At 48.6% G+C, this 26,964-nt stretch overlaps 1 protein-coding gene across 1 annotated transcript in view; it reads left to right on the forward strand.

The window, feature by feature from the left end:
* The first annotated feature begins 1,106 nt into the window (after positions 1-1,106).
* LOC145352743 (pleckstrin homology domain-containing family H member 1-like) overlaps positions 1,107-26,964 on the forward strand; it is a 150,184-nt gene continuing 124,326 nt past the window's right edge. The window contains exons 1-2 of the mRNA XM_080203010.1: positions 1,107-1,242; positions 17,514-17,687. Coding sequence (XP_080059136.1) covers positions 17,562-17,687 — 126 coding nt within the window. The 5' untranslated portion in view covers positions 1,107-1,242; positions 17,514-17,561. The remainder of the gene's footprint in view (positions 1,243-17,513; positions 17,688-26,964) is intronic.

The following is a 26,964-nucleotide window of genomic DNA, read 5'->3' on the forward strand; positions in this document are numbered from 1 at the left end:
GTGTGTCTGTGTTGTGGGTGAGTGTGTGTGTGTCTGTGTTGTGGGTGAGTGTGTGTGTCTGTGTTGTGGGTGAGTGTGTGTGTAACTGTGTTGTGGGTGAGTGTGTGTGTAACTGTGTTGTGGGTGAGTGTGTGTGTCTGTGTTGTGGGTGAGTGTGTGTGTGTGTGTGTTGTGGGTGAGTGTGTGTGTGTCTGTGTTGTGGGTGAGTGTGTGTGTCTGTGTTGTGGGTGAGTGTGTGTGTGTGTGTCTGTGTTGTGGGTGAGTGTGTGTGTGTGTGTCTGTGTTGTGGGTGAGTGTGTGTGTGTCTGTGTTGTGGGGAGTGTGTGTGTCTGTGTTGTGGGTGAGTGTGTGTGTGTCTGTGTTGTGGGTGTGTCTGTGTTGTGGGTGAGTGTGTGTGTGTGTGTCTGTGTTGTGGGGAGTGTGTGTGTGTCTGTGTTGTGGGTGTGTGTGTGTGTGTCTGTGTTGTGGGTGAGTGTGTGTGTGTCTGTGTTGTGGGGAGTGTGTGTGTCTGTGTTGTGGGGAGTGTGTGTGTCTGTGTTGTGGGGAGTGTGTGTGTGTGTGTGTTGTGGGTGAGTGTGTGTGTGTGTTGTGGGTGAGTGTGTGTGTGTCTGTGTTGTGGGGAGTGTGTGTGTGTCTGTGTTGTGGGTGAGTGTGTGTGTGTCTGTGTTGTGGGGAGTGTGTGTGTGTGTGTTGTGGGTGAGTGTGTGTGTGTCTGTGTTGTGGGGAGTGTGTGTGTGTCTGTGTTGTGGGGAGTGTGTGTGTGTCTGTGTTGTGGGGAGTGTGTGTGTGTGTTGTGGGTGAGTGTGTATCTGTGTTGTGGGTGAGTGTGTGTGTGTGTGTTGTGGGGAGTGTGTGTGTGTCTGTGTTGTGGGGAGTGTGTGTGTGTCTGTGTTGTGGGGAGTGTGTGTGTGTCTGTGTTGTGGGGAGTGTGTGTGTGTCTGTGTTGTGGGGAGTGTGTGTGTGTGTATTACCCTGTTGTTGGGGCTGATGTAATTTCCGTGTTTTAGTGTTAGGGGGCTGGCTGTGTAACCTGATCCCTTGCACGTCAAAGCCTGCGGGGAAACAGGGAGATGTGGAAGCGGCTGGCTGGGGACAGACAAGCAGTTTGCACTTTGAAGTGAAGAGTAGGAGACGCAAGAAGAGGGAGAAAGTTCATTACAGAACGCCATGGTGTTGGCACCTCACTGACTATCAATCACAGTGGGGGGAGAGAGAAAGAGAAGGCTTTAACTCAAAGACAAGGTGAGTGCAGCGAGGATCTCTCCTCTCTGTCTGTCTGTGTCTCCTTGCCTGTTGTACCTGTAGCATGGGCTGCCACCCAGGTTCAGAAAGCTGTATTTTAAACCCCCCCCAGTGACTTCCCCCCTTTCTCCCCGTGTTTCCCAGCTGGGTGCCCAGCGGCTGTTTCAAAGCCCACTCTCTGAAACGGGGCGATTGCTGAAGGACTGCGCTCAGTTTCACCCAGAGATTCAGCTCGCTTGTGGAGGGACTGTTAGATCGCAGGTTTATCCACTGCATTCGTTTCCCACTTAGTGACTTTGGCGATGAAGTTTCGGATTTTTGTTTTGTTGCAAAGGGACATGTTCACCTGCCAGAGAGAGAAAATATATCAAGGGCGGAAAGTTATTTTTTGTTGTTTTTCTTTAGGTGAAATCGCCAAGGAACTGATTTCTCAAACATGTGTGTCAGTAACGGACCTGTGTCAAAAAGGGGTTTACTTGTGTATGTGGGAGATCCGAGTTCTGCACTCTTGACTTTGCAGCTGGGAAAGGAGTTTGCAATGTGATTGTAAAAGGGTTTGCCATGTGATTGTAACAGTTTGCAATAATAACGTGTTACAGAGTTTGCACTGTGATTGGAAAGGGGTTTGCAATATGAATGTAACGGAGTTTGCAATGTGATTGGAAAGGGGTTTGCAATGTGTTTGTAAAGGGTTTGCAATATGATTGTAATGAAGTTTGCGATGTGGAAAGGGGTTTGCAATGTGATTGTAATGAAGTTTCCAATGTATTTGGAAAGGGGTTTGTAATGTGATTGAAATAAAGTTTGCAATGTGTTTGGAAAGGGGTTTGTAATGTTGTAATGCAGTTTGCATTGTGCTTGTAAAGGGTTTGCAATGTGATTGTAATGAAGTTTACAGTGTGTTTGGAAAGGGGTTTGCAATGTGATTGTAATGAAGTTTGCAGTGTGTTTGGAAAGGGGTTTGCAATGTGATTGTAATGAAGTTTGCAGTGTGATTGCTGTTAAATTGTCGCTTGGGGAGTTCGCACTTTCAGCAGTTTTGGCTGCAACAGGAACCGTGGGAAAAGCTTCGTTCAGTGAAGCGATCAGATGAAAAGGAGCGTGTCCACCTCCTCCCTCCTCCCCAGAGCTACACCCTCCATTCAGCCCAACCCTATCTCACCCTGGCTCTCATCACCAATCTCACACTCCCCACCTCTCTCTGCACCCACCTCCTCTGCTCCTCCCTCTGCTCTTCTGCGCCCACCATCGTTGTCCCCACCCCTCTGACCTCCTCTCCCCTCTCTGTCTCTCCCCTCTCTGCCCCTCCACCCCTCTGTCCCTACCCCTCCACCTCTCTGCCCCTCCCCCTCTGCCCCTCCATCTCTCTGCCCCTCCCCCTCTCTGCCCCTACCCCTCTCTGCCCCTACCCCTCGCTGCCCCTCCACTCTCTGCTCCTACCCCTCTCTGCCCCTCCACTCTCTTCCCCTACCCCTCTCTGCCCCTCCACTCTCTGCCCCTACCCCTCTCTGCCCCTCCCCTCTCTGCCCCTACCACTCTCTCCCCCTCCACTCTCTGCCCTTACCCCTCTCTGCTCCTATCCCTCTCTGCCCCTCAATTCTCTGGCCCTACCCCTCCCTGCCCCTCTCCCTCTCTGCCCCTACCCCTCTCTGCCCCTACTCCTCTTTGCCCCTACTCTTTTTTGCCCCTACCCCTCTCTGCCCTTACCCCTCTCTGCCCCTATCCCTCTCTGCCCATCCCCCTCTCTGCACTCTCACACATCCCACTATGCCCCCTCCACTCTCTGCCCCTACTCCCCTCTGCCCCACCCCTCTCTGCCCCTACCCCTCTCTGCCCCTACCCCTCTCTGCACTCTCACACATCCCACTCTGCCCCCTTCTGCACTTCCCTCTGCCCCTGCCCCTTTGTGTGCCCCATCCCAACCCTAACGTGCCCACCACATCCGCCCCTTTTCTAAATTGTGTTGTACATCTTTGATGTGGAGATGCTGGCGTTGGACTGGGGTAAAACAGAAAGAAATCCCACAAAAGTCCAAACAGGTTTATTTTAGCAAAAAGTTACAAATAAACCTGCTTGGACTTTAAACCGGTGTTGTGGGATTTCTTTCTGTTGTACATCTTTGTCAGACAGAAGGTTCCGGATCTTGCTGTATGTGGACAGGTCCTTTCTGATGTATAACTGATTTCAATTTACTTTTCACCAGTGCCTGTGTTGACCTCTGCTCTGCCTTTCTTTAAAGCAAGGTTATCTTATCTAAGCTATTTAACATTGTATATGGTACACCCTGGTGGCTCATCTGCCCTCTTCCCCCACCGCCTGCACTTAACTCTTTCCTCTCCAGACTGTGACCGGCACAGATTTAACTCCTTCGTGTTTGTCATTTACAATGTGCATTGCTGTTGAATTCTTCGAGTAAATGTAAGTGTGGGGATCACGCTGCTGATCGTCTTCTGTCCCCAGTTAACAACCCTCCCTGTTGCGAAGCATCCAGAACTATATGATACCTCTTTTATCCTGAGGTATAAGCCCAGCATCACCTAAGTGAAAGAAGATTTTGCATCTCAGTGTGAGCCAGTGGAACACTCCTGATGTGTGTAAGGTTGCAGTCAAAAGATGGGTAAATTAACCCTTGGCCAAAGGGACTAACAGCAAGTGCCACTACTTTTTGAGGTTCTACCTGTCCCGAGTGTTGCGGAGGATGGGTCTGGCCACACTAGTAGTTGGACCGTACCGCAGCACTTGTCCTTTGTGGAGAAATTGTTCCGCAAACACACCTTTGACCACATGGCGATTAAGCAGTGGTCAGCGTGTAACATCCTCGAGGCCCTGAGAGAAAAGGAGATGGCGGATCCTGTTGGGTGGTTCCCTGAGCAGACCGTCAGTGTCATCTGGCAGAACGCCTCATCACCAGAACTCACAAACAAGCACCAAGATCTGACTTGGCTGATGGTGAGAAGGGCACTCCCCGTCACATCCTTTATGCACGCTCGAGGTCTCAACAGCACCGCACGCTGCCCTCGAAGCGGCTGTGGGGTGATGAGACAGTCGCACACCTCCTTGTGGAATGTGCCTTTGCAAAGAAGGTCTGGAGTGAGATGCAGTGGTATTTGTTGAGGTTCGTCCCGAGCAGCTCGGTGACGCAGGACTCTGTGCTCTACGGGCTGTTTCCGGGGACGCACACCGAGACAAATATCAACTGCTGCTGGAAGGTCATCAACTCGGTGAAGGACACACTTTGGTCCGCCCAAAACTTGCTGATCTTCCAGTTGAAAGAACTGTCCTCGACTGAGTGTTGCAGACTGGCACATTCCAAGGTCCAGGACTACGTGCTGAGGGACGGGCTGAAGCTTGGGGCAGCTGCCGCAAAGGCACAATGGGGAAAGGCCACACTGTAAGGCCTTTTAACGGAGGCAGACCGAGGGCCCAGGAACTGCAGAATACCCTCGACCTGCGTAACTGTGTGCCAGTCTGAGCAATAACGGCACACAGTAAAATCTGAGGCATGTAAATAGTTTTAAGGTTTGAAATGTTATGACTGTAACTTGTATAGAAATGTAAAAAAGTTTTAATTCTGCACTGTTTGCACTTCATAGACATGTAGATTTGCTATGGTTTAATTGGGATTTTTTATGAATAAAGTATATTTTTGGAAAAAAAACCCTTGGCCAATGGAATTCATCCCCTGTAGGAGGCGACACTGCTATAGAACGGAACAGACCAGAAAAAATGGCTATGAACCACAGTCCAGAGACGTATAGTTTAGGTGCATTGGCCATGCTAAATTGCTTCTTACTGTCCCAAGATGTGTCGGTTAAGTGGACTGGCCATGGGAAATGTGTGGGGTTACGGGGATAGGGCGGGGGGGGGTGGAGAGGGCCTGGGTAAGATACTCTGTCGCATAGAGTTGATGCAGACTTGATGGGCCGAATGGCCTCTCCTGCACTGTGCAGATGCTATAACAGTCTAAAACACAGGCCCAGAGTCTTTGCCTTCAAACCCAATGTGGGTCAGCAGCAGTGGAGGGCAACCTACGGCTTGGGGGCCACATGTGTTTGGGTTCTGAGCGTGGCCCCGCGAGAGATTGCGTTGGCCGTTGCCCGTATGCAGGGTCGATACATTCCACTGAGTTCCGGGGATGCTGTTTTCTTACCAGTGTGGCTGAAGTGACTCGCATGTAAAGCAAGCGAGGTGCGTGCTGATTGCTCACGACATTGACCGTGAGAGCCGTGCACTCCCTCCGCGTCTGACCGAGTGTAAATATTTCCTCTGATTTTCACCACTCGAAGTCGATGACAGTTCTATTAATAGATGAACAGTCCTGCATTTTTGAGAGCTTGTTCTGAAATATTTGGCGTGTATTAAAAGTGCGTTCAATCTTATTCAAGGCTCGTGGTTAGTGAATGTGACTGATTTCAATCTTGCGGCCCATGAAGGTGGGCCACTAGCCTAGGTGGCCCATCAGAGAGCAGTGATAATGCCGTGACCACCACCCCCCCGCCACCCCACCCAACCTTCCTCAGGGAGTCGGGGCTTAGATATTGATATGAAAGTGGTGCTGTTTGATCAGGAGTTGTGCTGCCAGACCAGGGGACAATGGCTTTGCAAACACAACACGATTAACTTCAACTTACTGCCAACAAAACTCGACACCCGCCTCTGAGACAACCTTCCCTCCACCAGTCATTTAACAACAGCAACTTGTATTTATATAGCAACGTTAATGATGGGTACCCTTTAGTTGATGTTTTGGGGAGGTGGTTGCATAGTAGCAACTTCCCTGGGCTTGTAATGATAGACTTCCGACAGTGCAGAAAGAGGCCCATCGACTCTGTACTGATCACAATCCCACCCTGGCCCTATTCTCACAACTGCACCCATTTACCCTACTAATCCCCCTGACACTATAGTCAATTTAGCACGGCCAATCCACCTAACCCACACGTCTTTGAACTGTGGGAGGAAACCAGAGCACCCGGGGGAAACCCACGCAGACACGGGGAGAATGTGCAGACTCCACACAGACAATGGCCCGAGGCTGGAATTGAACCTATGATCGTAGCGCTGTGAGGCAGCAGTGCTAAACACTGTGCCGCCCAAATAGAATCATAGAATAGAATCATAGAATCCATGCAGTGCAGAAGGAGGCCATTGTGCCCATCAAGCCTGTACCGACAACAATCCCATCCGGGCCCTCTCCCCATAACCCCACATATTTACCCCACTAATTCCCCTGACACTAAGGAGGAATTTTAGCGTGGCCATTCAACCTTTTAGACTGTGGCAGGAAACTGGAGCACACAGAGGAAACCCACGCAGACACAGGGAGAACGTGCAGACTCCATACAAACAGTGACCCGAGGCTGGAATTGAACCTGGGCCCCTGACGCTGTGAGGCAGCAGTGCTAACCACTGTGTCGCCATGCCAACCCAAATCCAGAGGTCCAGGCTTATTCTCTGAAGGCACAGGTTCGAATCCCACCATGGAATGGAATAGAATACTATCCTTTATTGGGAGAGGAACTGAACATAAAAATAAGGATGTTATGTTTCAGTTATTCAGGGCATTGGTGAGACTGCATAGTGAATACTGTGTGCCGTTTTGGTGTCCTTATTTAAGAAAGGATGTAACTGCATTGGAGAGGGTTCAGAGGAGGTTAATAAGATTGATACCTAGAATGAGTGTGTTGACTTATGATGAAAGGTTGGACATATTGGGTTTGTTTCCACAAGGGTTTAGAAGAGTGAAGGGCTGACTTGAGTGAGGTGTACAAGATCCTGAATCGCCTTGACAAGGTGGATGCAGACAGTGGTCAACAAAATGTCTCATGGGGCCGCACTCAGAACCCAGATGGACCCCACGTGTCCTCCGGGCTGCAGGTTGCTCACCATTGCCGTCCACCCACATTGTGGATGAGCCCAGAGCAAGGATGCATTGTTTTAAAATCAGGAGTCACCCTTTTTGCCTTTTAGAACGGAGAAGAGGAGAATTTTTTTCTTTCCAAGGGTTGTGCGATTTTGGAACACTCTGCCTCAGAAGGTGGTAGTGGGGAGGGGGGCGGTCTCTGAACGGGTAGTAACTTCCTAGCTCCCTGGCGTTGCATGTAGAGGGGACCCTGATGATGTTCTGGGGAAACCTCTTGGAAGCTGCCACATAAGGGTTTACCCGGCAGTTGTCCAGAGGGGCTAACCCCCTGTGGCCTGACACGAGACTGCGCACGGTGGGAAGTGGGTGAGCCCTCCTTTGCTGTACTCACACTTCACCGCTGGAGCCTTGGAGCTGCCTCCTCTTCCTGTCTCACCCACCCTGAGTGAGGAAAGTTGGGCGAGACAGGGACTTTGCAATTGCAGAGTGGCGATTCCGGCTGGGAACAGCCACTCCGAGGAAGTTGCAAGGCCATTCGTTTTTAAGACAGAGGTAGATAGATTTTCGACAGGCAAAGAAACCAAAGGTTATCAAGGGGTAGCTCAAAACGCAAACAGATCAGACATGATCTTAATGAATGGTGGAGTAGGAGTAGGCTCGAGGGGCCGAATGGCCTACTTCTGCTCCAATTTCATATGTTTGTCTGTTCATGTGACAGTTGGTGGAATTTAAATTTAATTAATTACTTCAATTCAATTGATTAACTGAGAAAACACTCAGAACTAAAGCAAGTCTCAGTAATGATGACCAAGAAATCATTGTCAATTGTCATAAAAATCCATCTGGTTCATTAATATCCTTTAGAGAAGGAAGTCTGCTGTCCTTACCCGATCTGGCCTACATGTGGCTTCAGAGCCACAGCAACGTGGTTGACTCTCAACTGCCCTCTGACATAGCCAAGCCTGCCACACTGAGTTCAAGGGCAATTATGGATGGACAATAAATGCTAACCTGGGGTGGGATTTACCACATAACCTGCTATGTGTTTCACAGCAGAGGCAGGCCATTGACTGGTGGTGGGAGGAGTGGGGGTCCTTCTGGTCCTGCCATGTCAATGGGGTCTTCCATTGAATACATCCCTCGCTGCTGTGAAACCTGTGGTTGGGAAAGTGCAGCATCGGCAGGATGGGAAGATCCCGCAGGCATGGATGCCTGCAAAGTCCCGGCTCTGGTCTCTCTTTATCAACTTGAGGGCTTGGTAGAGACGTTTCCGGCCTGCGCTGAAATCGAGCCCCTACTCCCAGGCGGATGTAAAAGGTCCCCAGGTCAGGAAGGGGAACAGGAATGTTCTCCCTGGTGTCCGAGCAAATATCTATCCTTTAACTCACATCACTAAAAGAGCTCATTATCATCTTGCTGTTGTGGGAGCTTGCTATGCACAATAGACTGCTGGGGTAACTCCACTTATGAGGTGACACAGTGGCACAGTTGGTTAGCACTGCTGCCTCACAGCGCCAGGGACTCAGATTCGATTCCCGGCTTGGGTCACCGTCTGTGCGGAGTCTGCACATTCCCCCTGTGACTGGGTGGGTTTCCTCCGGGTGCTCTGGTTTCCTCCCACTTTCCGAAAGGTGTACATTGGCCATGCTGAATTCTCCCTCGGTGTACCTGAACAGGCACCGGAGTGTGGCAACTAGGGGATTTTCACAGTAACTTCATTCAGGTGTCAATGTAAGCCTACTTGTGACACTAGTAAATAAACTTTAAAAGTACTGTTTGGCTATAAAACACCTGGGGTCAGGAAAGAATTGTACAAATGATAGACTTTCTTCCAAAAGATCTGTTCAAATGTCAATTTACCAAAGACCTTTCTGTGCTGATATTTATCCTATCTTTGTAGGAAGTTCTAAGTGTTGAAAATGATTTGGGTAAAATTTGCAGTCTTTACCAAGGTTGTTTATGGGAAAGGATGTCCCGAAGTGTGGTACATTGGCCAGACCATGCAGACACGACAAAAATGGCTGAATGGACACTGCTTGACAGTCACCAGGCAGGAGTGCTCCCTTCCAATCAGGGAATATTTCAGCAGTCAAGGGCATTCAGCCTCCGACCTTCAAGTAAGCAACTTCCAAGGCCATCAAGATACACAACAAAATCGCTGAGCAGAGACTGATAGCCAAGTTCTGCACACATGAGAACGGCCTCAACTGGGATCTTGGGTTCATGTCCCACGATCTGCAACCCCCACGACTTGCCTGGGCTTGCAAAATCTCATTAGCTGTTCTGGCTTGAGACAGTTCACACCTCTTTAACCTGTGATTAACCCACTCTCCACTCACATTGTCTGTACCTGCAAAGACTTGATTACCTGTTAAGACTCCATTCCAACCATTATCTGGTAATTGAGTCTCGATTGTGTCTATATGTGCCCTGTTTGTGAACCCAACCCATCATGCCCCTGATGAAGGAGCAGCTCGTGCTGTTAAATAAACCTGTTGGACTCTAACCGGGAGTTGTGAGACTTCTTATTGTGCCCACCCCCCAGTTCAATGCCAGCATCTCCATATCAAGGCTGTTTACCGACCAAGGACTAGCCTCAGTAGCATAGAAACATAGAAGATAGGGGCACGAGGAGGCCATTTGGCCCTTCGAACCTACTCTGCCATTCATCACGATCATGGCTAATTGTCAGATTCAATAACCTAATCCTGCTTTCTCCCCATAACCTTTGATCCCATTCACCCCAAGCGCTATATCCAGCCGCCTCTTGAATACATTCAACGTTTTGGCATCAACTACTTCCTGTGGTAATGAATTCCACAGGCTCACCACTCTTTGGGTGAAGAAATGTCCATCCTAAATGGTCTACCCTGAATTCTCAAACTGTGACCCCTGGTTCTGGACTCCCTCCCTGGAACATCCTGCATCTACTCCGTCTAGACTTGTTAGAATTTCATAAGTCTCTATGAAATCCCCCCCTCATTCGTCTGAATTCCAGTGAAAACAATCCTAACCGAGTCAATCTTTTCTCATATATCAGTCCCACCGTCCCCGGAATCAGCCTGGTAAATCTTCGAGAGTAAGAACATCCTTCCTCACAAAAGGAGAAAAGTGCGTACAATATTCTAGGTGTGGCCTCACTAAGGCCCTGTATAATTACAACAACACATGCTTGCTGCTGTGGTTTGTGGCGTAGGGGAGATGGTTGGTGGGGGGTGGGGAGGGTCCGCCTCACACAATGTTCCCTTTTTCTAATAACAAGCCTTTGATCCAGATGGATAGTGGGTTTGGAAAAAGGAAAAGCGTTAAGATTCGAATGTGATTCCCCCATAGTCAAACAGCAGTTGTTATCTTGACCCACGCCTGTGAGAAATGGCCCTCGGGCAAAGTACCCAGTTGATGAGTTGGACCCTTTACCCCCAGCAAGGGATTGAGCCCCAGGCTGTGGGCAGTGGGTAAGAATCGTTACTCTTTGTGCAACGCGCCCCCCCCCCACTTCAAGGTAAAACTGAACTCTGAGGTATCTTTGCTAGTCAGAGATATTGACCTCCAACACTCACCCTCGCAAAAGGATGTGACGTGGTTTAGTTGAAGATTAAAACATCACCACATGTTGCTGCCTTGTGCGCCTTTTACTCTACTCTGACAGGGGCCAAAGGTCGCAGAGTTGTATTATATCGTCGCAAGCTATTTTCCATCTGTTCCTCGTAAGAAACAGCAACAGAGCAAAGTGCCTCGGAGTCAGTGCCACGTCCAAATCTGGTCGAGTCTGCAAATTCTTGTCTTGATTGTAAACCTTTTCCCCAGCAGCTGAGCAGTTCAGTTTGTGCGCTGCTTGAGAGAGAATGATCTGCCATTGACAGCCTGCTGTTCACTGGGGAGAACTTCCATCTGCTGCCCACCTGCGATGGACAAATGAGGCCTGGGTTTAAAGTCCATTCCAATTAACAGCTCCTCTGACAGTCCAGCACTCCCTCAGCATCGCGCCGGGAGTATCAGCATGCATTACAGGTTCAGGGTCTCTTCCTGGAACCTGAACCCATAATTGTGGGGTAAGGATAGAGAACCATAATCTTCCGACTTATGCAAGAATAACCAACTGAGGCTCTGACTCAGCAGTATTGATGGGGAAATACTGGAGGGAAGGCTGTGATGGGTGAATGGCTGGTGTACAGTGATAGTTCTCAGTGTGTGAGTGGGGGCCAGACGCATAGGCCGCCCGCTCTCCCACCACAGGAATCGGAATGGGTGAGGGGCAAACAACGGGAAGGTCCATTGACTTTGGGTGAGATCTTACGGTTTCGGGACAAGCGAGTCTGTAAAATCCAGCTCAAACACAGGTCACTGATCACAATTTCACCTGAGTCAGGAGGTCATAAGCTCAGATGTAAACTCCTAAATTCAGGGCATCATTTGGTCCGGCACCCCACTGAGGGAGTGCTGCACTGCCTGAGACATCAGGCAGGGCTTTTTTCCATACCCCACGGTATGTTTTGTGGCAACAGAGGTGGCCTACCATTGGCCAGCGGCGGGACTGGAAGATCCCACCAATTAGGGCGGCACGGTAGCACAGTGGTTAGCACTGCAGCTTCACAGCTCCAGGGACCTGGGTTCAATTCCTGGCTCGGGTCACTGTCTGTGCAGAGTTTGCACATTCTCCTCGCATCTGCTTGGGTTTCCTCCGGGTGCCCCGGTTTCCTCCCACAATCCGAAGATGTGCGAGTTAGGTTGATTGGCCATGCCAAAAAATTGCCCCTTAGTGTCCTGAGATGTGTAGTTAGAGGGATTAGCAGGTAAATATGTAGGGATATGAGGGTAGGGCCTGGGTGGGATTGTGGTCGGTGTAGACTCGATGGGCCGAATGGCCTCCTTCTGCACTGTAGGATTTCTATGATGATTTCTATGAGGAAGAGCTGGAAAATTTCAGCCATTGTCTTTTGGGTGTTTGGGTTTTGTCTGAATATTTTGGCTATGCCATCCCCCGCTGTAACAGTGCTGAAATTCAGTGTTAGTGTGTGGACTTTCAGCTCCTCTGTCCTTTCCCACTTAAAATGTGTTTAGTGAATGGGAATGGAGCAGACAGAATAATAACTTTCCTCCTCTCTTTCACCAACATCTATACCTTTTCCTCTCTCTGATTTTCCATTCTGGTTCTTGAATTTCCTTTCTGTCTGCATCGCAATGGGTGATTCCCCTCGCCTGGAATCCCAGCCCCTCTTTCCCCCCACCTGCGTTCTTGCTGTCTCTCACTCTGCCCCATTCTTTTCTCCCTCTCTTCTCCTCCTCCCTTTCACTCTTCCTGTATTTGTACTTCCCGCCTCTCCCTCGTTCTGTGTCTCTCCATCTTCTTTGTACAGGCCTCTGTCTTCCTTTGTCATTGTCCCAATCGGCAGCTCTCTCTTTCTCCCTTCCTGCGTTATTTTTTATTTCTTCACGGGATGTGGGCTGGGCCAACATTTATTGCCCATCCCTGAGGGTAATTAAGAATCAACCACATTACTGTGGAGCTCTGGAGTCACATGTAGGCCAGACGTGGTAAGGGTGGCAGATTTCCTTCTCTAACGGACATTAGTGAACCAGATGGGTTTTTACAATAATCGATAATGGTTTCATGATCATCAGTAGATTCTTAGTTCCAGATTTTTACTGAATTCAAATTTCACCATCTGCCATGGTGGGATCCCCAGAGCATTAGCCTGGGCCTCTGGATTACCAGTCCAGCGACCATGTCACTACACCACTGCCATCACATTGTGTGTCTCTCTTTCTCCAGCAGCAACAGCAATCACATTTATATAAAACCTTTAATGCTGTAAAAAGTCACGAACTGCTTCACTGGAACGGGATTGATGCCGAGCCTCTTAGGGAGATATTCTTGGTGAAAGATGTAGGCTGGAATTCTCCAATCTCACTTGCCCTGCTACCACTGCCAGCGAGAATGGAGAATTCGGCGCTCAGCCGACACTTCTTTCACTGCAGCGGGACTGGAGAATCCCGGGCGTGGGCGACGTTGGAGAATCCCGGGCGTGGGAGAGGTGGGAGAATCCCAGGTGTGAGCGAGGTGGGAGGGTCCTGGCAGCGGAAGAGGTGGGAGAATCCCAGACAAGGTCGGAGAATCCCAGTCCCAGGAGAAGTGGGACAGTCTCGGGTGAGGTCGGAGAATCCCGGTTCTGGGCAAGGTGGGAGAGTCCGGGTGAAGTCAGACAGTCCAGATTGTAGTCTTTAAGGAACACCTTAAAGACAAGGAGAGTGAGGTTTGGGGTCAGGGTAGGATATCTAAGTTGCGAATGATGTGGCTCAGCCTCGTGCAGGATGGAGTCACTGTTTAGGGACTGGAGATGGTGATGGGGACCCAAAGCTGTGGGCCGAATTCTCCGACCTCCCCCGTGGCTGGGATTCTCCAGTCCCGCTGCAGTGAACAGAGATTCGGCCGAACGGCAGATTCTCCGTTCTTGCTGGTAGCGGCAATGGGGTGTGAGCGTCCAGAGAATTCCAGCCAATGGATCCAGGTTTTTCCCATATTCCTGCTGGGAGAAAATTTCTGTTCATGCTGTATTGGCTGCAGGGTGACAAACCACAGGCAGAGCTTGGGTTGAGGGAAGTGAGTTAAGGGTTGAGGTGGGTATAGGTGTTGTCTGTAATTGATCCTTTCAAGGAGTCGTGTGTGGATGAGACTGTTGTCTCTCTCTATATCTCCATCTATCTTCCTCTGTCCCGATCCCTGTTCCAGCTCTCTCTTTCTCCCTCTCTCTGCCCCGGTCCTGATTAATAGGCTACTGCTACTCTTTGATTTTCCCTGAAGATTCCCATCTCCTAGAAAGCACAAAGATAAAACATTGCCGCTCCTCCGTCACCCACAACGATCTTCAAGATGAATATGTATTTGCCAGGGTGTTAAACAGCGGATAGGCAGGAGGCGGCAGTACGTAGTCACAGAGTCCTGTCTGAAGGAGAGCCTTGCCGCTAAAGGGCCCAAGTAACTCAAATATTAAAGATGCTTGGGTTCACTTCACAGAGGCAGAGGGAGTCTAACAGAAACAGTACAAGTCCTGAAAAGATGAAATAAAAACAGAACATGTGGGTCAGTGCACAGTGGCTGAAAAGGGGACTGTGTCACCTGGAGTTCCTACATTAGAATGAGCGTTTGTGGAACTGGAGATGTGATAAACGGTCTATCCTGGCACATTCGCTGTCCAAAAACAATTACTTGCATTCATATAGCACCTTTACGGTAATTAATCACACCAAGTTGCTTCACAGGGTTGCTAACAAACTCTGACACTGCGCCAGGTGAGATATTAGCATCAATGATAAAGACTGCTCAAAGAGGTAGGTTTTGAGACGTAGAGAGATAGAGAGAGGGATGGAGAGAGTTCGGGAGGGAATTCCAGAGTTTCCACCTCAGGCAGCCGAAGGCTTGGTTGCCAACGGTACAGCGATTCAGATCAGAGCACACAGGTTTTTAGGTGTCCAGATCTCCAACGACCTGTCCGGGTCACTCCTTGCTAACACTATAGTCAAGAAAGCCCACCAATGCCTCTACTTTCTCAGGAGGCTGAGGAAATTTGGCATGTCCCCTCTGACTCTCACCAATTTTTACAGATGCACCATAGAAAGCATTCTTTTGGGATGTATCACAGCTTGGTGTGGCTCCTGCTCTGACCAAGACTGCAAGAAACTACAAAAGGGATAGGAACATAGCCCAGTCCATCACACAAACTAGCCCCCCCCCCCCCCCCCCCCCATCTATTGGCTCTGTCTACACTTCCTGCTGCCCCGGAAAAGCAGCCAGCATAATCAAGGACCCCACACACCCCGGACATTCTCTCTTCCACCTTCTTCTGTCAGGAGAAAGATACAAAAGTCTGAGGTCACGCACCAACCGACTCGAGAACAGCTTCTTCCCTGCTGCTGTCAGACTTTTGAATGGATCTACCTTATATTAAGCTGATCTTTTGCTACACCCTAGCTATGACTGTAACACTACACTCTGCACCTCTCTTCTATGAACAGTATGCTTTGTACAGCGCGCAGAGAAACAATACTTTTCACCGTATGATAATACATGTGACAATAATGAATCAAAGAATGGAGCAATGCAAAATTGGAGGAGGGGTTATAAAGCTGGAGGAGATTAAAGAGGCAGGGGAGGGTCGAAGGATTTAAAAACAAGGATGTGAATGTCAAAATAAAGTCCTTGCTTGACTGGGAGCCAGTGCAGGTCAGCGAGCTCAGGGCTGATAGGTGAACGAGACACTTTGCAAGCTAAGACATGTCAAAGATGATCTTTTTAAACTGGAGGCATTGGTGGAGCGGGAGTCAGTCTAGGTCAATAAGCAGCAGGGGTGGTGGGTGAACAGGATGCGGAGCAGCGTTGCGTATGCTGTGCATTTTGCGAGTGGCCCCACATTTGACTCCCTCTATCTCCCTAGTGTTGGCAGCAGTCTCCTGGTGCCCCGACTGATGAGACCTCAGGGTTGGAGTGGGAGTCACGCTGGCTTCTGAATAATGGCTGTCCTGTTCTCTGTGTAATCATTGTTCAATAAAGAATGTTTTGTGATATGAGAGGGCCTGACCTGCGAGAAAGTAAGAGTTACAGCCTCTTATTCAGTATTGTATTCAGTATTGGTGGATGGAAGTGTGCAGCGACCTGGCTGTTTCCAAAAGGTCTCTGCAGATGTGAGTTTTGCACCATTCAGATGGTGAAAATGATTTGCACGGAGTACATTTGGAACTCCATGGAAAGTCGGTCATTTTGTCCCAAGCACTGGGTCTCCCTTGCCTTTTGATCTCCTGACCTACAATTCTGGCACAGTGACAACCTCTCAACCACTGAACAGCCCCGATCTCCTGCTCTCGTACCTCCCCCCCCGCCCCGCTTTACCTTATCTCTCCTGGACTGTGTTTGATTACCGAACCTTGTCTTAATGTGTCTGTCATGCAGAAAGACACTCGGTCCATTGTGTGCTGATTATTTCCAATTAACGCATGGTCTGTGAGCATTGAGTTATGGGACAATGGCTGGAGATGGTTGGCTAAGTCCGGGCTTTGTGAATTTAGCCCCTCCCTATGAAATATCTTTTGGTATGACAATAGCAGACCCATCCGGCCACTGGTTCTCCTCAGAGGATCCTCCAGATGTGACTGACCCGGGAGGTATGTCCACACATTGTCAGAGCAGCAAAATCCTTGCCAGAACCCTTTGCTTCCAAACACCATTTTGATTTGGTCTTGGCGGAGAACTTACCCAAACTGTACAGGCCAACCATAGCCATCTCCACCCCAGCCTCAGCCCATCTGCTGCTGGAATCCTCATCCATGCTTTCCTTACCTGCAGACACGGCCAATTTTCTTTGGACCTGCCTTCACATGGTGACACGGTGCTGCCTCACAGCGCCAGGGACCCAGGTTCAATTCCAGACTCGGGTCACTGTCTGCACAGAGGCTGCATGTTCTCTCCGTGTCTGCGTGGGTTTCCCCTGGGTGCTCCGGTTTCTGAATTCGTGGGTTAGGTGCATTGGCCGGGCCAAAACATTATTACAACTTCCCCCTCACAGGATTATCCTGCTTCCCCTTAAATACATCCATGCTCTTTATTTTACTACTCCCTGTGGTAGTGAGAGCCACATTCTCAACAGTCCTTGGGTAAAGAGGTTTCTTCTGAATTCCTTGTTGGATTTAAATCAATCATCATAGAATCATAGAACCCTGCAGTGCAGAAAGAGGCCCTTCGGCCCATCGAGCCTGCACCGACCACAACCACACCCAAGACCTACCCCCATATTTTACCCACTAACCCCTCTAACCATAGCATCTTAGGACACTAAGGGGCAATTCTAGCATGGCCAATCAACCTAACCTGCTTAGCTTTGGACTGTGGGAGGAAACTGGAGGAAACCCACGCAGACACAAGGAGAATGTGCAAACTCCGCACACACAGTGACCCGAGCCAGGAATCGAACCCAGGTCCCTGGAGCTGGGAGGCAGCAGTGCTAACCAGTGTGCTACCGTGCCAGCCTTGGTGACTGTCTTGTTGTATTTCTTGGTGACTATCTTGTTTCCCCACAAGAGGAAAACATTCCCTCTGTGTCTACTCCATCAGAGCCTTTCATAAATTTAAATATTTCAATTGAGTCACTCGTAGAATCCCCACATTGCAGAAGGAGGCCACTCAGCCCATTGAGCCTGCCCCGATGACAACCCCACCCAGGCTCTATCCCCGTAACCCCACATATTTACCCTGCTAGTCCCTCTGACACTAAGAGGCAATTTACCATGGCCACAGTAAGTGTGGGGTGGGGGGGAGCTGCTATCATTCAGATTGGACTGAGGCCTTTCTTTAGCAACGACGCATAAACATTGTAGTCTGCGTTCAGGCGCTGGTTTTAACGGCTGCTTTGCTTTGCAGGGTTGAAGAGCCTCAAGGACGCACGCCCACTGGGGAGAGCTAATTACCATGGAGACAGTGATGGAGAATGGCAGCGGTGGCTTCAACTGGCAGAAACGGTGCATGACGCTGGAATCGCAGCTCTTCAAGTTTCGACTGCAGGCGGGAAAGATCCGGGAGCTGTTGGCCGAAAAGGTGAGCAGGGAGGAGCGCAAACCCTCCCAATCACTTAGCTCCGTTTTACCCCACTGCGTTCCCCACTCACTCTAAACGGCTTTCCTTTTTCATAAGGATGGTAAAGTCCAGTAAAGGTAAATGTGTGAACGCACCAACTTCCTTGCTGCTCTCTCCAGGAATGATACAACATGGCCATTTGGCCCATCATTGCCTCTGACAAAGGGTCATCCAGACTCGGAACGTTGGCTCTATTCTCTCCCCATAGATACTGTCAGACCTGCTGAGATTTTCCAGCATTTTGTGTTTTTGTTTCAGATTCCAGTGTCCGCAGTATTTAGCTTTTATCGATCATTGCCTGTGCTGGCTCTTTGGTGGAACTGCCCTGTTCGCCCCCCTCCCTCGCACAGGCATGAGAATTTCTTCCCTTCAAGCACTCTCTTTTGGGAGTTAGCACTGGACCTGCTTCCATCACATTTTCAGGAGACGCATTGTAGAACTTTAAACTTGCTATGTAACAAGATATTTCTTTCTGTCCCCTCTGGATCCTTTGCGAATCACCTGACAGCTTTGTCAAACATTTTATTTACTAGTGTCACAAGTAGGCTTACATTAACACTGCTGTGAAGTTACTGTGAAAATCCCCCAGTCACCACACACCGGTGTCTGTTCGAGTACACTGAGGGAGAATTTAGCACGGCCAATGCCCCTAACCAGCACGTCTTTTGGACTATGGAAGGAAACCGGAGCACCCGGAGGAAATCCATGCAGACAGTGAGGAGAACGTGCAGACTCTGCACAGACAGTGACCCGAGCCGGGAATTGAACCTAGATCCCTGGCGCTGTGAGGCCGCAGTGCTAACCACTGTGTCACCCTCTGCTGGCCTTCATAGCGAGGGGGATTGAATATAAAAGTAGGGAGGTCTTGCTGCAGCTGTATAGAGCACTGGTGAGGCCGCAGCTGGAGTACTGTGTGCAGTTTTGGGCGCCGCACCTGCGCAAGGATATTTTGGCCTTGGAGGGAGTGCAGAGGAGGTTTACTAGGCTGATACCGGAGTTGAGGGGGTTGAGCTATGAGGAGAGGCTGAATAAACTAGGCTTGTACTCGTTAGAGTTTAGAAGAATGAGGGGAGATCTCATTGAGACGTATAAGATGATGAATGGGATGGATAGGATAGAGGTGGAAAGACTCTTCCCGCTCAAAAAAGACAGTAGGACTAGGGGGCACAGCCTCAAGATAAAGGGGGGGCAGTTCAGAACGGAGTTGAGGAGGAACTTCTTCACTCAAAGGGTGGTGAATCTCTGGAATTCTCTGCCCGTTGAAGTGGTGGAGGCTGCCTCGCTAAATATTTTTAAGAAGCGGGTTGATGGGTTTTTGATAAGAGAGGGGATTAAGGGTTATGGGGAGAGGGCGGGAAAGTGGAACTGAGCCACAACAGATCAGCCATGATCTTATTGAATGGCGGGGCAGGCTCGAAGGGCCAGATGGCCTACTCCTGCTCCTATTTCTTATGTTCTTATGTTCTTATGTTCTTACCGACCTTTCTGCAGATGAAGAAGGTTCCTCCTTACTTCCTCCCTCAAAATTATTCACGACTCACTGATTGTGGTAAGCCTACTCTGCGGGAGATCCTTTCCCCTGCTCCCCCCCCCCTCAGCCACGTTTAACGTCGGAGAGGACAGTTCCCTTTTTTCGGAGAGGTTGGAAGACTTTTGTGACAGGGATTGTATCAGTCTGATGATAGAATGGGATAGGCCGGCGACGGAGGGTGTGCTATCCTTGGAGGGGGCCCAGAGGAGGTTCTCAAGGATGGTCCCAGGAATGAAGGGTTTGTCATATGAGGAATCTGGGTCTGTACTTGATGGAGTTTAGAAGGATGAGGGGGAATCTTATTGAAAGATACTGCGAGGCCTGGGTAGAGTGGACATGGAGAGGGTGCTTTCACTAGTGGGTGAGAATAGGACTCGAGGGCATAACCTCAGAGTGAAGGGACACTCCTTTAAAACTGAAATGAGGAGGAATTTCTTCAACCATGGGTGAATCTGTGGAACTCTTTGCCACAGAGGGCTGTGGGGGCCAGGTCATTGAGTGTCTTTAAGGCAGAGATAGATAGGTTTTTGATCAATAGGGGAATCAAAGGCTACGGGGAGGAGACAGGAGAATGGGGATGAGAATCAGATCAGCTGTGATTGAATAGCGGAACAGACCCGATGGGCCAAATGGCCTAATTCTGCTCCTATATTTTATGGTTTTCTGGGCCATTCGGTCCATCGGTCAGCACAAGTCTTTCTTGGTCAACCTGAACGTTTTTTTATCGATTGGCGGGACATGGGCATCACTGGCTGGCCAACATTGCCCAATCCTAACTGCCCACTCCTCCTGCTTCTCCTTCTCTAAAATTTTTGTTTCCAAAATAATTTAAGGTGTCTGGAAGCGACAAGTTTGGAATTGAATGGCACTCACAGATAATGATTCGAGCATTTGTTGCGGGTGAAGTCTTGCATTCTATTGGCGCAAGAGTTAAACTCACTCTTCAACATTTTATCAGCTGGCGTATGATGATCATTGTGCTGCCTTACTTTGGTGAGAAGGTGGGAGTGAGTCACATTTTGAACTGCTGTGCTCCGTGTGGCGATTCTCACTCTCGTTGCACCAACTGGTTACGACGCCTGCACCAGAGGGAAGTTAAGAGTCAATCCCACTCAGGTGCTCCTGAAGCAATGTGTAGCTCAGAGATGGGAAGGGTGGCTCCCCTTCACCAAAGGACATTTGTGAACCAGTTGAGTTTTTACTGACAGTCCACAAGCCCCACGGTCACTTTTATCGACATCAGCTTTTTAACTTCTTTCAAACTCAATTCATACCCGCAACATTCCAGGTGGGATTTGAACTCATGCCACTGGAGATGGGATCGGACGCAGGGCCGCACCGGGTGAAATGGAAGCCACAATTCCAACCTCTGGAAGGACTTGACCAGAAGCAAGTGGGACCGGGGTCAGCTGCCCACTGCATGTTGGTGGGCAATTTGTCGAGGCAATTGAGGACCCACTTAGGAAACATATTGCACCATTTCCTCCGCCATCACAGCTGTCACTTGCTGTGAACAGGAACATGAGACCATTCCTATACATCCTATAGAACCCACTGTGACTGAGCCAGTTCCTATAGATCATATAGAACCCACTGTGACTGAGCCAGCTCCTATAGATCATATAGAACCCACTGTGACTGAGCCAGTTCCTATAGATCATATATAATCCACTGTGACTGAGCCAGTTCCTATAGATCATATAGGATCCACTGTGACCGAGCCAATTCCTATAGATCATATAGAACCCACTGTGACTGAGCCAGTTCCTATAGATCATATAAAACCCACTGTGACTGAGCCAGTTCCTATAGATAATATAGAACCCACTGTGACTGAGCCAATTCCTATAGATCATATAGAACCCACTGTGACTGAGCCAGTTCCTATAGATCATATAGAACCCACCGTGACTGAGCCAGTTCCTATAGATCATATATAATCCACTGTGACTGAGCAGTTTCTATAGATCATATAGAACCCATTGTAACTGAGCCGGTTCCTATGGATCATATAGAACCCACTGTGACTGAGCCAGTTCCTGTAGATCATATAGAACCCACTGTGACTGAGCCAGTTCCTATAGATCAGATATAATCCACTGTGACTGAGCAGTTTCTATAGATCATATAGAACCCACTGTGACTGAGCCAGTTCCTATAGATCATATAGAATCCACTGTGACTGAGCCAGTTCCTATAGATCATATATAATCCACTGTGACTGAGCCAGTTCCTATAGATCATATAGGATCCACTGTGACTGAGCAGTTCCTGTAGATCATATAGAATCCACTGTGACTGAGCCAATTCCTATAGATAATATAGAAGCCACTGTGACTGAGCCAGTTCCTATAGATCATATAGAACCCACTGTGACTGAGCCAGTTCCTATAGATCATATAGAACCCACTGTGACTGAGCCAGTTCCTATAGATCATATAGAACCCACTGTGACTGAGCCAATTCCTATAGATCATATAGAACCCACTGTGACTGAGCCCATTCCTATAGATCGTATAGAACCCACTGTGACTGAGCCAATTCCTATAGATCATATAGAACCCACTGTGACTGAGCCAGTTCCTATAGATCATATATAATCCACTGTGACTGAGCCAGTTCCTATAGATCATATAGAACCCACTGTGACTGAGCCAATTCCTATAGATCATATAGAACCAACTGTGACTGAGCCAGTTCCTATAGATCATATAGAACCCACTGTGACTGAGCCAGTTCCTATAGATCATATAGAACCCACTGTGACTGAGCCAGTTCCTATAGATCATATATAACCCACTGTGACCAAGCCAATTCCTATAGATCATATATAATCCACTGTGACTGAGCCAGTTCCTATAGATCATATATAACCCACTGTGACCAAGCCAATTCCTATAGATCATATAGAACCCACTGTGACTGAGCCAGTTCCTATAGATCATATAGAACCCACTGTGACTGAGCAGTTTCTATAGATCATATAGAACCCACTGTGACTGAGCCAATTCCTATAGATCATATAGAACCCACTGTGACTGAGCCAATTCCTATAGATCATATAGAACCCACTGTGACTGAGCCAATTCCTATAGATCATATAGGATCCACTGTGACTGAGCCCATTCCTATAGATCATATAGAATCCAGAGGGAATGAACCATTTCCTGAAGATAATGCGGAACTTAATTGAATGAGCACATATGGGACCAAGAGTGACTGTCCCAGTTTTATTTAGCCCAGTGAGAGATTACTGATGCCCTCTCATCCAACTAGTAATTGCTAGTTGTTGCTTCTTCAGTTGGACGGGCGTTGGCAGGAGCAGGACTGGAGACAGGTTAAATTGACCACTTGTACCGAGGTCTCTGCATTCTGAAACTTTTTAATCTGATTAGTTTTATTGTTGTCATATGTATTGGCATACAATGAAAAATATTGTTTCTTGCGCATTATACAGACAAAGCATACCATTTCAAAGAGAGGGAAAGGAGACAGTGCAGAATGTAGTGTTACAGTCAGAGCTAGAGTGCAGAGAAAGATCAACATAATACGAGGTAGGACCATTCAGAAGTCTGATGGCAGCAGGGAAGAAGCTGTTCTTGAGTCAGTTGGTACGTGACCTTAGACTTTTGTATCTTTTTCCTGACGGATGAAGGTGGAAGAGAGAATGTCTGGGGTGCATGGGGTCTTTAATTATGCTGTCTGCTTTTCCAAGGTCGCGGGAAGTGTAGACAGTATCAGTGAATGGGAGGCGGGTTTACATGATGAACTGGATTGCGTTCATGACTGTTTGTTGTTTATTGTGATTTGGGTAGAGCAGGAGCCAGACCAAGCTGTGATGCAACCAGAAGGAATGCTTTCTATGATGCATCTCTAAAAGTTGGTGACAGTCATAGCTGACATGCCAAATTTCCTTAGCCTCCTGAGAAAGTAGAGTGTTGATGGGCTTTCTTAACTACAGCGTCGGCATGGAGGGGGTAGGACAGGTTGGACTGTGGGAGGAAACCGGAGCACCCGGAGGAAACCCACGCGGACACGGGGAGAATGTGTAAACTCCAGACAGACAGTGACCCAGGCCAGGAATCGAACCCGGGTCCCTGGAGCTGTGAAACAGTCTTTGTTATCTTAAGTGTTCCAATTTACTTGGATTAGCAATTTTATGGAAGTTTATACAAATATTCTTGCGAAATCAAATGTTCTTGAGTCGTCAGGCAGGAGCTGGGGGATTAGTGGTGGAATTATGGTAAATGTGGCGTATGTAGTGGGTTAAAGCAGGAAGACCTGAGAACATGTTCTGTAGGATCGAGAGGGCAGTCTAGCTGGGTGGTTTGACCATCTAGACTTGGACGTGCACACCAGTCATCTCTACCCACGGTTGTACCGATAGTCTGCTTGATAGCCCAGTAGTGAGTTTCGATGTTACAGTGACTAATCAGGTTATACTTTAACTCTGTCTTGTTAACATTGTGTGTGTGTCAGAGATCAGACTGTATTAGTTCTGTCCCTATAGCTTAGCATTTCATTCTAAATCTCTGGCACCTGCTTTTCTTAATAGCTGTGGGTAAGAGGTCCAGTACTCCGGGAAGCAGCCAACCATACTAGTCAGGTGTCAGTCTTGGCTCAGTGTCTTCTCTCTGAGTCAGAAGGCCAGAAGTTCACGTCGCAGATGTTTAATAGAAATTCATTCTCAGGATACGGGCATCCTGGGACAGATACTTTATTGCCGATCCCTAGATTCCTTGCGAAGATGGTGAGTTGCCTTTTTGAACTGCTGCAGCCCATGTGCTGAATGAGTTTCCACAGTGCTGTCAGATAGTTCCAGGATTTTGACCCAGTGACAATAAAGAGATAGTGATACATGTTTAATACACATTTTTGATTTATTATTGTCACAAGCGTTAGTATACAATATTGTTTCTTGCACGCTATTCAAAGCATACCATTCATAGAGAAGGATAGAACATAGAACATAGGACACTACAGCACAAACAGGCCCTTCGGCCCACAAGTTGCACCGATCACATCAATACCGACCAATCCATAGACCTTTCTATAACCCCCAATCCCATTAAATCCCATAAACTCATCCAGAAGTCTTTTAAAAGACCCCAGCGAGTTCGCCTCCACCACCACTGACGGCAGCCGATTCCATTCACTCACCACCCTCTGAGTGAAAAACTTACCCCTAACATCTCCTCTGTACTTGCTTCCCTGCACCTTAAATCTGTGTCCTCTCATAGCAACCATTTCAACCCGGGGAAATAGCCTCTGAGAATCCACCCTATCTATTCCTCTCAACATTTTATAAACCTCTATCAGGTCGCCTTTCAACCTACGCCTCTCCAGGGAGAACAGTCCCAGCTCCCTCAACCTATCTTCATAAGGCATGCCTCCCAATCCAGGCAACATCCTTGTAAATCTCCTCTGTACCCTTTCAATAGCTTCTACGTCCTTCCTATAGTGAGGCGACCAGAACTGCGCACAGTACTCCAAGTAGGGCCTGACAAGGGACTTATAAAGTTGCAGCATTACCTCCCGACTCCTAAACTCATAGGCGAGGGTGCAGAATGTAGTGTTACAGTCTTAGCTGGGGTGCAGAGAAAGATCAACTTAATGTGAGGTAGGTCCATTCAATAGTCTGATGGCAGCAGGGAAGAAGCTGTTCTTGAGCCAGTTGGTACGTGACCTCAGACTTTTGTATTTCTTTTCCCAATAGAAAAAAGTGGAGGAGAGAATGTCCAGGGTGCATGGGATCCTTGATTATGCTGGCTGCTTTTCCAAGGCAGCGGGAAGTGTAGACAGGGTCAGTGGACGGGAGGCTGGTTTGCGTGATGGACTGGGCTTCGTTCATGACCCTTTGTAGTTTGTTGTGGTCTTGGACAGAGCAGGAGTCATACCAAGCTGTGACACATCAGGAAAAGATGTTTTCTACACTGCAAGGGTAAAGATTAGTGAGAGTTGTAGTGGACATGCATAAGGACATAAGAACATAAGAAATAGAAGCAGGAGTAGGCCATCTAGCCCTTCGAGCCTGCCCCACCATTCAATAAGATCATGGCTGATCTGAAGTGGATCAGTTCCACTTTCCCGCTTTCTCTCCATAACCCTTAATTCCCCTGTCTATCAGAAATCTATCTACCCATGATTTAAATATATTCAGCGAGGTAGCCTCCACCACTTCAACGGGCAGAGAATTCCAGAGATCCACCACCCTTTGAGTGAAGAAGTTCCTCCTCAACTCCGATCTAAACTGCGTCCCCCCCCCCCCTTATCTTGAGGCTGTGCCCTCTAGTCCTGCTATCCTTTCTAAGCGGGAAGAATCTCTCTACCTCTACCCTATCCATTCCCTTCATTATCTTATACGTCTCTATAAGATCCCCCCTCATCCTTCTAAACTCCAACGAGTACAGACCCAGCCTATTTAGTCTCTCTTCATAGTCTCTCATCTCCAGTATCAGCTTAGTGAACCTCCTCTGCACTCCCTCCAAGGCCAATATATCCTTCCGCAAGTGCGGCGACCAAAACTGCACACAGTACTCCAGCTGTGGCCTCACCAGTGCCCTGTACAGTTGCAGCAAGACCTCCCTACTTTTATATTCTATCCCCCTCGCTATAAAGGCCAACATTCCATTCGCCTTCTTGATCACCAGCTGCACCTGCAGGCTGGGTTTTTGCCAAATTTCCTTAGTCTCCTGCGGAAGTAGAGGTGTTGTTGGGCTTTCTTAGTTGTAGTTCTGGCACGGAGGGACCAGGACAGGTTGTTGGTGATCTGCACATGTGATTCATGGTGAAGTGCAACAGGATGAGGAGGCGTTCCATATACCTGTACACCTTGTCTTTCCAGGTGTGGGGGTTGAATATGTTGAGGGTGGTGCTAAAGCAGCTTTGGTACATGTATAGCTGGCACACTCTAGCCATAGTACTGGTGATGGAGGGAGCGAAGTGGGTAAAATTATTCTGCACGGAATTCATTCAAAAACTTCAGTACTGGACTGTTTTAATGTTGGAGGAGCCTCCTTCTGGATAAGACCAAAGTCCCATCTGCCCTCTCCTCGAGCTGTGAAAGATCCCATGGCACTATATGGAGATGAGCAGAGGACTTAGCCCTGGTGATCTGAAAACTATCCGGCTTCGGGGGACTGTCAGTGAAGAGTCTGCATGTTCTCCCTGTTCCTGCATGGGTTTCCTCCGGGTGCTCTGGTTTCCTCCCACAGTCCAAAGATGGACAGGTTAGGTGGATTAGCCATGCTAAATTGCCCCTTAATGTCCAAAGATGTGTAGATTAGGAGGATTCGTGGAGTAAGTGCATGAGGTTACAGAGATAGAGCCGGTGGTGGGCCTGGCTAAGATGGTCTGTTGAATGTCAGTGCAGACTCGATGGGCCAAATGGCCTCCTTCTACACTGTAGGGGATTCTATGAAAATCTATCCTTCAACCAACGTCGCTTTAAAAACAGGAGTTTGCCTGGTAATTTGTCTAGTTTCTGTGTGTGTACAAATCTGCTGCCCTGTTCACTGCCGTCGCAGCGCTGCCGTGAAGCTTTGTGGCTTTCCCCGAGGTTCTGAAAGACACTGTGTCGGTGAATGTACATGTCGTGGGAAATGGGGTTGTCGACGGTTACGAACACACCCAGTGAAATGGCGTCAGGTCGCTGTCGGGATGGTCCAGAAGGTTCCACGCTTCCCAAGCGTTCAAAGCCAGCAGGCT

Source organism: Carcharhinus amblyrhynchos, chromosome 14, assembly GCF_965287045.1.
Source record: "Carcharhinus amblyrhynchos chromosome 14, sCarAmb.v2.hapA, whole genome shotgun sequence".
NCBI lineage: Eukaryota > Metazoa > Chordata > Chondrichthyes > Carcharhiniformes > Carcharhinidae > Carcharhinus > Carcharhinus amblyrhynchos.